Raw genomic sequence first — 18,447 nt, forward strand, 5'->3', positions numbered from 1 at the left:
GGACAAAGAATGAGAGCGATGGTGCCAAAGAGTATATACCGTACAGTCACTAAGGTGGGGCCCTGACATGGGATACTCACCACACACGGGGATATGAACACACACACAAAATGCGCCACACACTACCACGCACTTCAACACATATACCACCCTCAGCACACATTTCACCACACATACACCAACCTCGCCACATAAAAGTCGAAACACAAGTCACCACTCAAAACTCGCCACGCTGTCCCAGAGCTGTTTAAAAGATGAAAAATGAGCTATGATTGGTTGCTATCAGCAACAGTTTTCTTTGTAGACAGTTGTGGTAACTGAGGCCTATTATTCTTATCAATTCTATGGTGATATCTGTCATGATCACGTGTGTCTGGACGCAGCGGTTACCGCAAGGCGAACCCATAACACACGTGACCCTGGATACACCGCCTCCAGTGGGGCGAATTTAAATAATAAAGCGTGCAGGTGGATACGCCGCCTCCACCTGGCGGATTTAGGTATTACACGCTATGCATACATTTCTGGAAACACCGCCTCCAGTACGGCGAATTTAAATAATAATAAAGGGGGAACCTGGATAACTTTAACAATGGTGGGCCCTGCGATAAGGAATGGGGAAATGGAGACCTCCTGCACTCCCCTGAGCCAGAGTCCCTACACTCCTCACATTCCCTATACAGGCTCCGCACCTGTCACCGCACGTGTGCCTCAATACCCTAGCTCGCCCTGAACCTAAACCCTCACTAGGGAATAGGTCGGTGCGGAGACTAATCCCACCACTGCACTAACAACACACATGAGGAAAGAGACAATACAGGGGAAACACCACTTAGCTTTGCTCTGTTGCGTACGCTCCTAGCAACAGAGCCCACCACCTGTGTGCATCTTCTCCTCCACCCTGATCCATCACCATAACTGGATCCATCACCATCGTGCAGCATGGGAGCAGAGTCCATCACCACTTGCAGCAGTCCAGTACACAGAGCCCCAAGACGAGTCCAGCTTCTGCCAAGAATCTAAGCATGCTTGAGTCCAGTTCTCAGCAACCAAGTCGAGCATGCCGAGTGCAACTCTCTTCCTAGTCGCCACTCCACAAAGCCATGCCCACACTTCCCGCCGACACCATAAACTGCGACTCCACCAGGCCATGCCAGCCCTTCCTGCAGACACCATTAGCTGCCACTCGTTCTCTCTGGCTGACTGTGCATGACTCCTCTCCAGCTCCATCCTTCCACCAGGCTCTCCAACTCAGAATCAACACAATGAATCAATCAATATCACAAGCAGTGATTGCACACACAAAGCACACCTTCATAGGGTATCACACCTGAATCATAATTAAGTGCAAAACCTAACCTAAGGTGCGATACCACTAACCACCACCGGGGACAGTCAAGACTCCTTTGCACTTGTGAAAGTAAAAAAAGTTCACTTTGTGCTTTTAATACCGCCAGATCCAACACTGGATCATGACAATATCATCCTTCTGTAAAGCTGGAAATAACACAATTTATTACCGTGCCAACACAGACCACCCTCTGACACAGACTGCAGGGGGAGCCCAGTATCACACAAGATAGGATTTTATACATGGCTCAGCAGTCAGTATCACACAGGATATGCTTAGATACACAGCTCAGCAGTCAGTATCACATAGGAAAGGAATAGATACACGGCTCAGCAGGCAGTATCACACAGGATAGGATTAGATACACAGCTCAGCAGTCAGTATCACACAGGAGATTAGACACATGGCTCAGCAGGCAGTATGACACAGGATAGGATTAGATACACAGCTCAGCAGACAGTATCACACAGGATAGGATTAGATGCACGGTTTTTATGTGCAATATAATCATTAAAATTTGTTATAACTAACCACAGTTGGTTACTATGCCCAGGCAATGCCAGCCTCTTCAGCTAGTGTTACTATAAAATGGCTACTTCTCTGTATGAATTTTCTTATGCCTGTAAAGATTTGATTTCTGAGCAAAACATTTCCCACACTCTGAACATGAATATGGCTTCTCTCCTGTATGAATTTTCTCATGACTATTAAGATGTGATGTCTGTGAAAAACATTTCCCACATTCTGAACATGAATATGGCTTCTCTCCTCTATGAATTTTCTCATGATAATTAAGCTGTGATTTATGTGCAAAACATTTCCCACATTCTGAACATGAATATGGCTTCTCTCCAGTATGAAATTTCTCATGACTATTAAGATGTGATTTCTGTGAAAAACATTTCCCACATTCTGAACATGAATATGGCTTCTCTCCAGTATGAAATTTCTCATGACTATTAAGATGTGATTTCTGTGAAAAACATTTCCCACATTCTGAACATGAATATGGCTTCTCTCCTCTATGAATTTTCTCATGATAATTAAGCTGTGATTTATGTGCAAAACATTTCCCACATTCTGAACATGAATATGGCTTCTCTCCAGTATGAAATTTCTCATGACTATTAAGCTGTGATTTCTGTGAAAAACATTTCCCACATTCTGAACATGAATATGGCTTCTCTCCAGTATGAAATTTCTCATGACAATTAAGATGTGATTTCTGTGAAAAACATTTCCCACATTCTGAACATGAATATGGCTTCTCTCCTGTATGAAATTTCTCGTGACAATTAAGCTGTGATTTACGTGCAAAACATTTCCCACATTCTGAACATGGATATGGCTTCTCTCCTGTATGAAATTTCTCGTGACAATTAAGCTCTGATTTACGTGCAAAACATTTCCCACATTCTGAACATGGATATGGCTTCTCTCCTGTGTGAATTTTCTCATGACAATTAAGCTCTGATTTATGTGCAAAACATTTCCCACATTCTGAACATGAATATGGCTTCTCTCCTGTATGAATTTTCTCATGACAATTAAGCTCTGATTTACGTGCAAAACATTTCCCACATTCTGAACATGAATATGGCTTCTCTCCTGTATGAATTTTCTCGTGACGATTAAGATGTGATTTATGTGCAAAACATTTCCCACATTCTGAACATGAATATGGCTTCTCTCCTGTGTGAAATTTCTCGTGACTATTAAGCTGTGATTTCTGTGCAAAACATTTCCCACATTCTGAACATGAATATGGCTTCTCTCCTGTGTGAATTTTCTCGTGACTATTAAGCTGTGATTTACGTGCAAAACATTTCCCACATTCTGAACATGAATATGGCTTCTCTCCTATATGAATTTTCTCGTGACTATTAAGCTGTGATTTATGTGCAAAACATTTACCACATTCTGAACATGAATATGGCTTCTCTCCTGTGTGAAATTTCTTGTGATAATTAAGATGTGATTTATTTGCAAAACATTTCCCACATTCTGAACATGAATATGGCTTCTCTCCTGTGTGAATTTTCTTGTGACTATTAAGGTGTGGTTTAGTTGTAAAACATTTCCCACATTCTGAACATGAATATGGCTTCTCTCCTGTGTGAACTTTCTTGTGACTATAAAGATGTGATGTCTGTGAAAAACATTTCCCACATTCTGGACATGAATATGGCTTCTCTCCTGTATGAATTTTCTCGTGACAATTAAGATGTGATTTCTGCACAAAACATTTCCCACATTCTGAACATGAATATGGCTTCTCTCCTGTATGAATTTTCTCGTGACTATAAAGATGTGATTTATGTACAAAACATTTCCCACATTCTGAACATGAATATGGCTTCTCTCCTGTATGAATTTTCTCGTGACAATTAAGATGTGATTTCTGCGCAAAACATTTCCCACATTCTGAACATGAATATGGCTTCTCTCCTGTATGAATTTTCTCATGAACATTAAGGTCTGATTTATGTGCAAAACATTTCCCACATTCTGAACATGAGTATGGCTTCTCCTTTTTAGGAGGGCTTTTATCTTCAGCATTTCTTCTCTGACTTTTCTTTTTTGTAACAATCTGTGATGAAGTAGGAGATATTCCTTCATTAAAACCATCCAATGATCGATCTCTGCTGTGAACAGCTGGGGGTATAGCCGAGATGTCTTCATGCTGTGTACATGTATCTTGTGTGATACTACAATTATCTGCTTTAAATTCTAAAGATATCAGATGTCCCTCGGAGCTCCCGCTACAGTCATCTGCCAAGAATAAAATGCATGTTATTATTTTTGAACAATATAAACTTAAATATTAAATATATCTTAATATAATAAATTGGGGAAAAAAATCCCATACAAATTGCAAAGTAAGCAGCAGAACTATTATTGACTGACAGAAGTGTCATTTACTTGGGGTGAAGACAGAATAATCAATCATTTCTACTAATGTTCATTGTTGTTCAGTGTGGAATCCTGCCACCCATTGTACTACTGCAGAGTGAAATGGTTGCCGTGTGGCAGTATTAATGCTCCATTGCGCCAGAATTACTGTGCGCGCTGAGAATCAGGAGATGTATAATGCAGTGTACGTGCGCGCACTGCGGACTGATTAATGTGCATTGGGCGGTGCACTCTGCTGCCATTTACTGGCTGATGTGTGCATATGAACGCTATATATTCAGTCTCCCCCCAGAAGCCGCCATAGAAACAGGGAGAAGCCTCCACGCTCAGTGCTGACACTTCCTGTAAGGTGGGACAACCTAGTCCTGTCTAGTCCAGGGAGCGGTGGGAAGCACTACTACTCCCAGAATCGATCCCAGTCAATGCTGAGGGGACATCTTTCTCCATATAATCACCTCTACAAAGGCGTGAAGCTTCTTACAGTCGGGAGAGATAAATCTGAGCCTGTGCTCTCCTCCATGCACTGTGGTTATATCTAGTGATGAGCAAATTTGTTTGGAAATCGATCACCAAACATAAATTTGGCACGAATATGGCACATTCGTATTCGTGATCGGAAACACAATCAAAATTTTATAAAATCGGGAAAAAATTGGTAACATTCTGCACAAGTGCCGGAAAATGTTTGCTTTGCCACAAAAATATTTTCAGCACTTTAGCAATGATATTGGTGGTGTATGATGAGCGTTTGGCACGTGTGATGAGGGGGGGTTGCAGAGCTCAGAGGCGCGGCGTTCTTGTAAGCACAACAGTCTCTTTTTTGTTTCTCTAACTTTCTGTGTGCACATTACAGCTATCCAATCAGGGCGCAGGAAACACCCACAATGTCCTGACACAACGGCTTGTGCCATTGGCTGCTGAAATCACATGTCCCTCTCTGTATAAATAGCAGATAATTTGTTTTAGTGCCATTTTGGCCCTGTAACAGCGCAGAGGCTGCTCCTGATGCTGCCACCTTTAGTTAGTTAGGCGGTTGTATATCAGTCAGATACTGTCGGTAGCTACTGTCCAGTGTGGCTGTTAAATTTACCTTCCAGCTATTTTTTTCTTTTTTCGACATTACCGAGCTCCACAAAGAAAGCCGGCAGGGCACATGTCCTACAAGTATGTTGTGCTCTGCTTCTATTGTGCTCCATGCACGAGTATAGCATTCTCATACACATGTAGCTAGTGAAAAAATATTAAGCAGCCTGCTGTATCCCACCTTGTCATTTAGTGCTGTGGTGATAGAAAACTGCAGACCTAAGGCACATTAAAAACAAAGTTATTATTTTTCTGTTGACAAATGTAAAACAGCCTGCTGTATCCCAAGTTGTCATTTTGTGGCAATGATATGAACCTGTCTGCAAGACTAAGGCACGTTAAAAAAAATTATTTTTCAGTTGCAAAAATGTTAAGACAACCCGCCGTATCCCACGCGTTGTGGATTGCAGAGAATTTTATTAAAGGTTTGTGCAATTATCTTTTTTTTAATTGTTCCCCCTTTTTTGCCTCAGCGTTCCCTAAAGACCGCGTTGTTTTCGTTTTCATTTAAAATAGCTTGTAGTATTGAGTGTGTTACAGAGGCCTGATCTAGAGGCCACAAAATTTCATCTGTTCCTAGTGTCCTACAATAGGGGACATGACTTTAAAAGAGTTTGTAGCATCTAGTGTATTACTGAGGCCTGATCCATAGGCCACAAAAATGTTTTCTGTTACTAACGTCATACAGTAAGGGACCTGACTTTAAAAATGTTTCTAGCACAACTTCTTTGACATACAGGCCTCATCCACACTCAATTTTTTCTTTCTGTGACTAACACGATACAGCACAGCATATTTCAACTTTGAATTTACTGTCGCTGAAATTCAGCTGTTTGCAGAGGTGGTGCAGAGTTTAAAATCTTATTTTTTGTTGCTGATACTGTGCTCCGTCCATACTATCTGAGCAACATGACTGGGAAAAAGAGCAAACCACAAAGAAAATCCGCAATGAGTAGTCCAAAAATGCCCCCCCAAAAAATTATCTATTAAATATCAGAGGTCAGTGACAAACAGGGCTAAAAGTGACGGACTATAACAGCATACACCATACGGGCGGTTAGACAAAGAGTCTTGGAGTGAATTAGATGTTATAAATAGGCATGTATGTAAAACACCATAGCAAGGATCTATGCAGCGATATGAGAAATATATATGATATACCTCATATGCAAGTAAGAATATATATGGTAAATGGCAAAGTAATATTGCATAGTCCACATAAGCATCCATTATTTCAAATAGCTGTAGATCTACCCAGCATAATCAGGAGATAATGTAATAGACATACCAGATAGCAAGACTCCAGACACCACGCTGCCTCCTGCCCACCCCGATGCGCATTTCGGAGATTTCCTTCCTCATGGGGCGTGTCATAGTGTACTGTTATGATTGTGTCACCGAGGAGGAAAAACAAGACAACAAGCTAAGTCTCAGAAAACCAGAGAAGTTGGTAGCTATGCAGATTGCAGATCCCTAATCTTAACAGCACAACTAGAAGCAGTCGTGGAGCGTTCCTACGTTGTTCCTAGATGCTTCGTCACAACCGGAGAACCACATAAGCCTAAAGCTGGAACAGAGAAAAACTAACTGCCCCAGAGCAGACCCCAAAGGAAAGACAACCCCCCACATGTATTGACGGTGAAGCAAGATGAAAGCAAACACAGGCAGGAAAATAGGCTGAGCAAACGATGGGGCCCAAACTAACTAGAAAGGATAGGAAAGGAAAGATACTGTCTGCGATCTGCCAAAAAACCCTACAAAAATGTCCAACACAACTGATAGCTAAATTAACCCTGAAGTCACTAGACTTCTCCCACTATATCAGCACTCTGAAATATTTTGAGACAGAGCAAAAAGAGGCCAATCTAATAAGCGACAAAAAAAAGACAATTTGGCAAATAAGCGTGAAAATCCAGACCAGCCCAGCCGGACTGGCTGACCACACAAAAACTGAAATGACCAACAAGAGCAAGTGAGAACATTAGCAAAAAAACAAACTTATCTTGAAGACTGGAACAGAGCTGAGTCCTAGACCTGAGATGCAGACTAAATCACCAGCAATAGGATAGGGCGTCGGCTGTCTTATATCCACTCAGATCCTCCAGAGATCCAATCGTTAGCTTCCTCACCAAGTGGCAGATCACTACCACTTAAGCCAACCTCTCTACCTCCTGTCACCAACAGAGGGAGAACGGAAGGGGAACTCCCAACTGGTGGAGCAGAAAATGAGCTCATAACAGTACCCCCCCCTTGAGGAGGGGTCATCGAACCCTCATCCAAGCCACCAGGCCGATCAGGATGGGCCCGGTGAAAAGCACGAACCAATTTATTGGCATGAATATCAGAGGCAGAGACCCAAGAATTATCCTCCTGGCCATAACCCTTCCATTTGATCAAATACTGGAGTCTCCGTCTAACCAAATGAGAATCCAATATTTTCTCTACTTCATATTCCATATTGCCTTTAACCAACACAGGGTCAGGAGGTGCCACCACAGGAACTACTGGCTCAACAAACCTCTTTAACAGTGATTTGTGAAATACGTTATGGATTTTGAACGTAACTGGAAGAGCCAGTCGAAAAGAAACAGGATTAAGAATCTCCAAAATCCTATAAGGTCTAATAAATCTTGGCTTAAATTTTGGAGATGCAACCTTCATAGGAATATTCTTAGATGACAACCAAACCATATCACCCACTTTAAACCGGGGACCAATGGTCCTATGCCGGTTGGAAAAACGCTGGGCCTTTTCCTGAGAGAGTGACAATTTATCCACCACTTGGTCCCATATCTGCTGCATTCTAACAACTACAGTGTCCACACCTGGGCAGGACGAAGATTCCACTTGCCCTGAAGAGAATCGAGGATGAAACCCAAAATTACAGAAAAAGGGTGACATCAAGGTGGCAGAACTAGCTCTATTGTTCAGCGCAAATTCGGCCAAGGGCAAAAATGAGACCCAATCATCTTGATCAGCAGCTATAAAACATCTTAAATAAGACTCCAGGGTCTGGTTTGTTCTCTCAGTCTGTCCATTGGTCTGGGGATGAAACGCAGAGGAGAAGGACAACTGAATTCCCAGATTGGAACAAAAGGCTTTCCAAAATCTGGAAACAAACTGGACCCCTCTATCGGACACAATGTTCTCAGGAATCCCGTGTAACCGAACCACCTGTTGTAAAAACAAGGGTACCAACTCAGCGGAAGATGGCAATTTTGGGAGTGGTACAAGATGGACCTTCGAAAATCTATCACAAATTACCCAGATAACAGTCATTCTCTGAGAGACAGGAAGATCAGAAATAAAATCCATTGAGATATGGGTCCATGGCCTCTTGGGCACTGGCAGGGGCATCAGCAACCCACTAGAACGAGAACAGGGTTTAGACCGAGAACAAGTCCCACAGGAATGTACAAAATTCCTGACATCACGAGATAAGGCAGGCCACCAAAACGACCGACTCACCAAATCTCTGGTACCAAAAATACCTGGATGACAAGCAAATGCGGAGCAATGGACTTCAGACATCACTCTCTTTCTCCACTGGTCCAGAACATACAATCTTCCCATAGGGCAACGCTCAGGTTTATCCTCCTGAAACTCCTCCAGGGCGCGTCTCAAATCGGGCGAAATGGCAGAAAGAACTGCCCCCTCACCTAGGATAGTAGTAGGCTCGGACACATTAAGAGAATCAGCAAAGAAACTCCTAGAAAGGGCGTCTGCCTTAACATTCTTAGTGACCGGAAGAAGAGAGACCACAAAGTTAAAATGCGTGAAAAACAAGGCCCATCTAGCCTGTGCAGGATTCAAGCGTTTGGCGGACTTCAGATAAGTCAGATTCTTGTGATCGGTGAGGACCACAAATTGATGTCTAGCTCCCTCCAACCAATGTCTCCACTCCTCAAATGCCCATTTCATGGCCAACAATTCCCGATTCCCCAAGTCATAGTTGCGTTCAGATGGGGAGAACTTTCGAGAAAAGAAGGCACAGGGATTCATCTTAGAAGTCACAGGGTCTTTTTGGGACAAAACAGCTCCTGCACCAATCTCAGAAGCGTCTACCTCCACTTGAAATGGAAGTGAGACATCAGGTTGCCGTAAAACTGGAGCTGAAGTAAACCTCCGCTTAAGCTCCTGAAATGCTGAGACAGCCTCAGGAGACCAATTCAGCACATCAACTCCCTTCTTAGTCAGATCAGTCAGTGGTTTGACAATACTAGAAAAATTACCTATAAATTTACGATAGAAATTAGCAAAACCCAAAAACTTCTGAAGAGCCTTCAAAGAAGTAGGCTGCAGCCAATCATAAATGGCCTGTACCTTGGCTGGGTCCATTTCAATACTCGATGGAGATAAGATAAATCTCAAAAATGAGATCCTCTGTACGCCAAAGAGACATTTTGATCCCTTAACAAACAGGGAATTCTCCCTCAAAATCCGAAACACAGTCCGGACATGTTCCACATGGGAATACCAATCACTAGAAAAGATCAAAATATCATCCAGATATATGATCAAAAACTTATCCACAAAGTCTCAGAAAATATCATTCATAAAACACTGGAAGACAGAAGGGGCATTGGAGAGCCCAAAAGGCATCACCAGGTACTCAAAATGTCCCTCCGGAGTATTAAACGCCGTCTTCCATTCATCCCCATGCTTGATGCAAATAAGATTATAAGCCCCCCTGAGGTCAAGCTTAGTAACCCAGCAGGCACTCTTAACTCTGGAGAATAAATCAGACATCAGAGGTAACGGGTACTGATATTTAACCGTCATCTTGTTAAGGGAACGATAATCAATACACGGTCTTAATGAACCATCTTTCTTGGCCACAAAAAAACCCCCAGCACCCAAAGGTGACGAGGATGGTCTAATATGACCCTTCTCCAACGACTCCTTAATATAGGATCGCATAGCATCATGTTCGGGTACAGATAAGTTGAAAAGCCGACCCTTGGGAAATTTACACTGTAGGGATGTGACTCGCTTAGGTGCAGCGGGAGACAAATATGAGACAGGTTTTTCCAAAGTCCATGCGGTTTATTCACGTCATAAACGCACAAGGCGGCATAACACCAAAAAGGAACCTTTAGTTCAGGCAAAAGAAGACTAATGTCCGTGGTTGTAGACTCAGACCAGGAATCTCAGCACACATGGGAGGCTTAGTCCTCCCCACACACAGCCCCCTGGTTCAGGAGCAGGCCACATTATAAGGCTGTAGCCACACCCACAAACCCAGCAGCTGACTGGTCACATGATTGTGACCTCACCACAGGTCCTTCAAACAAAAACAATCACAATATCTGGTATGCTTTACTTATGCCCTACATTACGGAGATAAGCCATTTATGAACCACATATCTCCCATCAATTACACGACCCTTAGCCCTGCCACATACCTCCCCCCTCTGCCTAAAGCCGTGGGGCTTGGCACTTTCACCTACCAGGCAAGGAATTCTGGAGAGGGCATCGGCATTCCCATGTAGCTTCCCGGCCCTATGCTCTACATGGAAGCTGAAGTCTTGTAGGGCTAAGAACCGGCGGGTGACCCTAGCATTCTTGCCCTTTGTTTCCCTCATCCACCTGAGTGGGGCATGGTCGGATATTAACCTAAACTTCCGTCCCACCAGGTAGTACCGTAATGTGTCCACTGCCCATTTTATGGCCAAACACTCCTCTACAACTGAGTAGTTTCTCTCACAAGTCAGCTTCCTACTCAAGTAGAGAACAGGATGCTCCTCCCCACGTATCTCTTGGGAAAGGACAGCTCCTACCCCGACATCTGAGGCATCTGTCTGGAGGACAAATTCACGTTTAAAGTCTGGGGCCACCAAAACGGGTTGCTTACAAAGAGCTCCCTTCATTTCTTGGAAGGCTGACTCTGCTTCTTCGGACCAGCTGACCATCACTGACTTTGTCCCCTTAAGCAGATCAGTTAGAGGTGCAGCCATTGTGGCGAAGTTTGGGATGAACCTCCTGTAATATCCCACAATCCCCAGGAAGGCTTTAACTTGCTTCTTTGACAGAGGTCTCGGCCATGTTTGAATTGCCTCCACTTTATTGATTTGGGGTTTGATCTCGCCACGCCCCACTACATATCCGAGGTACTTGGCTTCTTCTCTCCCCAAGGCACACTTCTTCGGGCTTATTGTAAACCCCGCCTCTCTTAGAGCGTCAAATACTGCTTGGACCTTTTCCAGTCTCCCAGTCCGGGGTAAAGATGACGATATCATCCAGGTATGCGGCAGCGTATAGCTTATGAGGCGCAAGGATTCTATCCATCGCCCTCTGGAAGGTTGCTGGGGCTCCCTGTAGGCCAAACGGCATCCGGACATACTGGAAGCACCCGTCTGGTGTGGAGAATGCCGTCTTCTCCTTGGCTTCCTGTGCCATGGGGATCTGCCAATATCCCTTTGTCAGGTCCAAAGTGGTTATGTACCTGGCAGGTCCAAGTCTCTCGATGAGCTTATCAACGCGTGGCATGGGATAAGCGTCGAACTTGGAGACCTCATTCAGCTTCCGGTAATCGTTGCAGAACCTCCATTCACCATCAGGTTTTGGGACCAGGACAATCGGGCACGACCAGCCGCTCTTGGATTCCTCTGTGACCCCGAGCTTCAACATACGCTGCACCTCCTTGGAGATTACCTCTCGCCGGGCCTCAGGAATACGATATGGTTTCACGTTCACCCGCACATGTGCCTCGGTCAGAATTTCGTGCTCCACCACCTTTGTGCACCCCGGCAACTCTGAGAACAGGTCGCTGTTTTTCTGGAGTAACTCCCGGCACTGCTGTTTCTGGGCCTTCGATAGAGTCTCCACTATGGTAACGGCTCCAACCTCCCCTTCTAGGCTACCCAGCAAGCACGGAGTTACCGCTGGCTCTCTATCTTGCCACGGCTTGATAAGGTTAACATGGTAAACCTGGTATGGCTTCCGTCTTCCGGGTTGGTGGATCTTGTAGTTTACGTCTCCCAGCTTTTCCACCACCTCATATGGCCCTTGCCACTTGGCCAAGAACTTACTTTCCACCGTCGGGATTAGCACGAGAACTCGGTCTCCCGGATTGAACTGCCTCACTCTGGCTGACTGGTTGTAGACCCTGGCCTGAGCCTCTTGTGCCTGGCGGAGATGTTCTTTAACAATGGGCATCACCTTCGCAACCCTCTGCTGCATCAGTGCCACATGCTCAATGACGCTTCTGTGGGGCGTGACTTCGGCTTCCCAGGTTTCCTTGGCTATATCTAGGAGACCTCGCGGATGCCGGCCGTACAGAAGCTCGAAGGGCGAGAACCCCGTGGAGGCCTGGGGAACTTCACGGATAGAAAACAGTAAATACGGTAAGAGACAATCCCAGTCTCTACCATCTTCCTCTATGACTTTTCTCAGCATGCTCTTCAGTGTCTTGTTAAACCTCTCAACAAGGCCATCTGACTGCGGATGGTACACTGAAGTCCTCAACTGGGAAATTTGCAAGACTCTGCACAATTCTCTCATCACCTTGCTCATAAAAGGTGTCCCCTGGTCGGTCAGGATCTCCTTCGGCAAACCCGTCCGGGAAAACACATGGACCAGCTCGCGGGCTATACTCTTCGCGGAGGAGTTTCTCAGGGGAATAGCCTCAGGATAGCGTGTGGCATAGTCCAGGATGACTAATATATACTGATGGCCCCGAGCTGATTTAACTAAGGGACCGACCAAGTCCATGGCAATTCTTTCAAATGGCACCTCAATAATGGGCAGTGGCACAAGAGGGTTCCGAAAATGAGATGTGGGGGCAGTTAACTGACATGTCGGGCAGGACCTGCAATAGTTTACTATTTCCCGGTGACACCCAGGCCAATAAAACCTCTGTACAATCCGTTCCTGGGTTTTTTCCACCCCCAGGTGTCCCCCCAAGATGTGTGAATGGGCCATGTCCAACACTTTCTGTCTATAGGGGCCTGGTACTATTAACTGCTCTGCCACCTCCTCCCTTATTTTCGTGACCCGGTACAACAATTCCCCACTCAACATAAAATGGGGAAACCTTGTGTCTGCTCCTGGCTCTTGTGCAATCCCATTGATGACGGTGACATGGTCCTCCTACCATCCGGTGCAGATCCACGTCGGCGGCTGGTCATCACCGCCGCTCCATCCACCAGCCCGATCGCGTCGGCCGCTGCGGTTGCCGTCGCCGTGCACGGGAGTGTGGCGCCCCCAGGAGTATGGTCGCCACAGTGGCATTACCTTCCTCCTAGGGAGTGTGATGTCATGCCTGGAAGCAATGAACGGTCTCTCTAGCAGTTAATAACTACATATAACATAGTTCCCACTCCAGGCCAGCAGAGGGAGCTCTGAACCAAAACAAGGGGAAGAGATGCTCTCTGGGGGCCAGGAAGGGGAAATTAGTCAGTTCTGTGAGGAGGGCGAAGTGTGTGGACGTGAGGAGAGGAGCTGGGAGATTGAGCAGAGAGTTCAGGCTCATTCCCAGCTATAGCGCATGATCTGGAGCCCGGTCTCCAAGGTTGTATAGATACTGACGTTCCTGCAGCAGACACCGGAGGAATAGGAAGCTGTAAATGCTCTGTTCCCACATAAGACTCGGAGGCACAACAGCAACGTGTGAGCCGGAGGAGATAGAAGGCTACAGCTGTCTGCCATACGAGGGAGTTCTAAAGAGAACAAGCAAGTGGAACTTCAGTGTAACACAGTACTGCAAGTACCTAAGATAGCGCTAGAAAGGACACTACACAACCCATCTGATAGAGAGATTCCTAAGTTGCTTCCAGGCTAATCAGCTCCTGTGCCATCTGTAATCTGGACCCTGGACTGCCTTTGCCAAGCAAAGTAAAGGTAAAGAAACTGCACCCTGTTGTGTCCTTGCCTTCTTCCCGCAACTTTTCCAGCACTGCTACATCTCTGTGCCGGACACTACACCCTTCTCCTCAACACCTATCCTCACTGCCCTGGGACTACAGCTCTACCTGTGGGGAGCTATTACATCTTGCTGCCTTACACCATCTGTCCCAGAGGATCTGCCGGCAGCATCAGCTTAACACCTTTATTGCCGAGCACCACAGGTGGCGTTACGAATCACTCATAAACTCTATTTCCATCACTCAACCCCTTTTACATGGGCGCCTAGGGCCACGGACCGGGTCACCGCTGCTGTGACATCCCCCTCTGAGATACCGGCCTGGTACCGAGTACCCCACAGCCCTGGGAGGGCGACCCAGGAGCATGTGCCCTGCGCACATTATTCCTCTGCCGGCGTCGCGCTTCACTCGCCTAGGATCGGGCCTCCACGACTTCTCCCGGTGTCGCGCTGAGGCCCGGACATGTCCCGCCCACTTCCGGTTGGTCGGGAGCCGGGCCTGAACACGCTGCAGCTCCGGAACTCTCAGACTGCCCACTTCCTGGGAGCTGGCGCGTGATAGCGCCGCCCACTTCCTGTCATCGGGCCTGTGATAGCTCCGCCCACGTCCCATCATCTGGCCCGCAATAGCTCCTCCCACTTCCTGTCATCGGCCCACAATAGCTCCACCCACTTCCTGTCATCATCACCCGCGCTCTGCCCACTTCCTGGCAGCAGGCACGGGATAGCCCCGCCTGTCTGCAGGGAGCTCTTCCTGTGCTACAGATTGGCCAGGCCTGAGCTCCACAAGCGTTGGGAGACCAGGACACCCGTCTGGCTCCCAGTCCACGAGACGATTGTGCCCCCCCAAACGCTGACATTGCATGGGACTCCCCCCCACAAATTCTACCCTAACCCCACACCTGACCCGCAGCATCTCTGGCAGGCGACGCTGCACCGCTTGCTCGGGAAGACTTGGGGTCAGGTGTCAGAACCCAAAAGGCTGCTGCAGAGCACGCTGTCCGGTCCGACCCGACCGTTCAATGTGCTCTGCCGCATATACAGTATGTCAAAACACAAAACGTAACAAGCACTCCAACCACACAGTACACTCCGCCAACCCCCACAATGACCCTTTCAAAAAAATAAATAAATAAATAAAAATACCCCACCGTGCAAAAAAGCACGTTATCAATTATGCCCCTAGCCACAACGGGCGAAGGGGGTAACATCACTCCCCATAGTAGCAGTGGTCCCAGGCGTAGATGCCGCATGACCTCCCGCTCCTCCTCAGACGACTCCCGTCACCATTCCCACTATCCCTCTAAGAACCGCTCATGCTACATCAATGCCTGACAGCCAGAGGGGATCTTCACCCAGGGGGACCAGCCGGTCCAACCACCAGAAAACCCCGGAGTCCCCCCCCCGTCATGAGAAACTCAGGCTCGGGCACACGACAGGGATCAGACGTCACGTGCTCCATCACTGGCCTGTCAACCTTGGAGATCTATCCCACACTCCCCGGGTTTCTGGTCACTGCAGACACCGGACCTCAAACAACGATACAGCAGGAGCCGGAGTTCCTCCATCACCTGGAGTCACTCCTCGGCCAGAGTCAAAAAGTGGAGTATTCTCATCCCAGCGATCTACATGTTAAAAATCACTCACAAAATAACGATGGTGTTTCCGCCTGGTGGCGGTATGATGAGTTCCGCAAGCGTTTGGCCCTACAGCCCAATCTAGGCTTGATGATTCTGTCACACTAAGGTGCGACCCGTCTTAATTGTCTGTGGCCGAATTGTAGCTATGGCACAAGGTATACGTATACTCGAGAAAAGAATACACAAGACAAGAGGGTATCGTGTCAGTATGATTCTTCTCTGTCTTTAATCAAACGTGTACAGCTTTTATAACAGAATTTGAGCTACATCATCAGTTACATCATGGGCATGTTTCCAGTTACTATTTGCTTTTCCCAGGTCGCTACACAATTATTATGTACATTTCTGGGCTACCGTTGACTGCTCCCACATTGCTAGCTAATACTTATATACACAAGTATTGTCTTCTAGCTTGACTCACCCTGGTCCACCCAGTTTATTCAATATTTGATGAAGCTTAGGTGAGTGATACCATACAGAAACAACCCTAAGAGAATATAAGAAAATATAAGAAAATCAGAAGTATCTTAAAGCAACATGATCCCAATATCCAGCAAAGCGTCCATATAGTGATACAGTTTTGATTCTTGTATATATTCATGTGCCATATATTCTTCCCTTAACAGTCCCTCCTTTGGAGATATGCAAAATCAAAACCCTAATCTCGTCGAACCTATCGATCTGTCCTCCCGGCCTACCTATCTCAACAATGCTGGAACCTAACTAACTAATCTTCACCGTATATACGAGACGACCCATCTCTAGTAGATGGACCCCCTCCTAACGGACTTTGCACAGGAGGAAGTCAGATCCTGGACTTTCCCTCGTTGGCTTGCTTCAGGCAGGCATATTCCGGAGGTGGTGCTTGCATGTTTTCATTGGGACATTTTTCATACAGGGGATCTTCAAAATCGGCATGCATGGTCATCACTGTGGTTTCCATAGTTTTCATCATCATTTTCTTAAGACATGGCACTATGCAGCATAGAATTAAAGAAAATATGATCAAACGACATAAAATAACTTTTGCAAACTTAATGGGTCAATAATTGCCTTTATGGCATCCCCAGTGTATTTTATAAACCGTTGTTGATTATTGTATAAATAGTTTATCCGCTTTGCATTCTTATTTGCGGGGATGGTGGGTTTAAACACAACCATTGTCTCGTTCTCGACTTTGAATTTGTCAGGTGCTCCCTGTGTGCCCCCACTGGTATCTATGCTTCTTAGCCAAAATTTACCTTTTGTGTCACCATTTTCCCTCCCAAGTTTAGTACTTGAGCCTAGTACATATAACCCTTGCTCATACTCTGAAGGGTTGTCAATAGTAAGGTACAGAACTATGCATCCCTCCTTGGGGCAGTGAGTGGCAGTGACAGGGAGTATTGAATCTGGAAGGCCACTCTGACCCTTAAAATGGGCTTTGGACAGGGTCATGCGACTTAATAGGCTTATTCCCCATTTGTCCCTTCGCTGTAGGGCCTGGGCTGGTTGATGTCTCTAGTCACTTTCACCAGTGTGCCACCCAACAAGAGACTAATCCTCCCAGTTTGAACCTTCCCCTATTTCAGCAGTAGTGACACAGATGAATTGTGTATTAAACCTGATATGAAACTGTGCCATGGGGCCTGGACATTCTTATTGTGAGACAGTAGTCAAATTGATATGTTACTCTTGGGGTGGAGACATTATACCAGAAAGTCAGTATGCCCTTCTCATGAGTGACTACCCCTTGGTGATTGACTACCCCTTGAGCTAGGAGAAGGATAAGTGCCAGATGGATGAAGAGTGGCAGCCGCTACTGGACTCTGGATCCGGCATCTCCTTGCAGTGGGAAGCGAGGACCCATGGACTGCTGCGATAGTTGACAGGACTTGGAACAGGCTGTCATCTCTAGGTTCAAGGGTACGTCTGTTGAACCTTTTGGTGATGAGGACTCAGTCACCGGGCAGGATCTGGTGGGCTCCTATGTCCTCAGGTTCTGGGATGGATGAAAAGACTCGAAAATGCATTTTAGTCACATGTTTTTAAACTTAGTCTACATATAGGCAATTATACTTGTGCGTGTATGTGACCCAAGGGAAAGACTAAACTCTTATGCTATGACTTCCCTGTTTCCTGTATAGCATCAAGTATGTAGAGTTTTGTTCGAGGCCTTAAATTTTCCTTGTTCATCCTTAGGCATATTTCATCCTGTATAACTTCATCTTAGGTCCATTTCTTCTTTTCTTCCTTGGATACTTGTTTCTGGAGTGTCAGAACATCTTTTTCCAGGGTTATTCCTTTTCCTCTGTTTCCGTGTCAACCGGTATTACTGCTGCTTCTTTTGCTGTTACTTCAGCTAGTCTGTTGCCCACTGCTTCCCTTGAAGTGTCTCCAGTGTGTGTGCTTTTACTTTTACCACCGCAACTCTTCCTGGCATCAACAAGGACTCCATTAATTCTTGTATGGCTTTGTGGTGTCAGACTGGCGTTCCGTTAGCCGTGATGAAGCCTCTTTCCCTCCAGATTGATCTTGACAGCTTCATGTTGAGTGGACCTCTCGTATGCTTCTGTCAAGGCCCGCAGTCCTGCCTTTGGATGTAGGCAGTGGTTTTG

General features: G+C 46.0%; 1 protein-coding gene across 1 annotated transcript in view; it reads right to left on the bottom strand.

The window, feature by feature from the left end:
• Positions 1-1,750: 1,750 nt before the first annotated feature.
• Positions 1,751-18,447, bottom strand: part of LOC141053930 (uncharacterized) — a 114,237-nt gene continuing 97,540 nt past the window's right edge. The window contains exon 3 of the mRNA XM_073551100.1: positions 1,751-4,123. Within this exon, the coding sequence (XP_073407201.1) occupies positions 1,944-4,123 (2,180 nt within the window). The 3' untranslated portion in view covers positions 1,751-1,943. The remainder of the gene's footprint in view (positions 4,124-18,447) is intronic.

This window comes from Dendrobates tinctorius, unplaced genomic scaffold, assembly GCF_039654945.1.
Source record: "Dendrobates tinctorius isolate UK_male_01 unplaced genomic scaffold, ASM3965494v1 ptg000173l, whole genome shotgun sequence".
Classification (NCBI taxonomy): domain Eukaryota; kingdom Metazoa; phylum Chordata; class Amphibia; order Anura; family Dendrobatidae; genus Dendrobates; species Dendrobates tinctorius.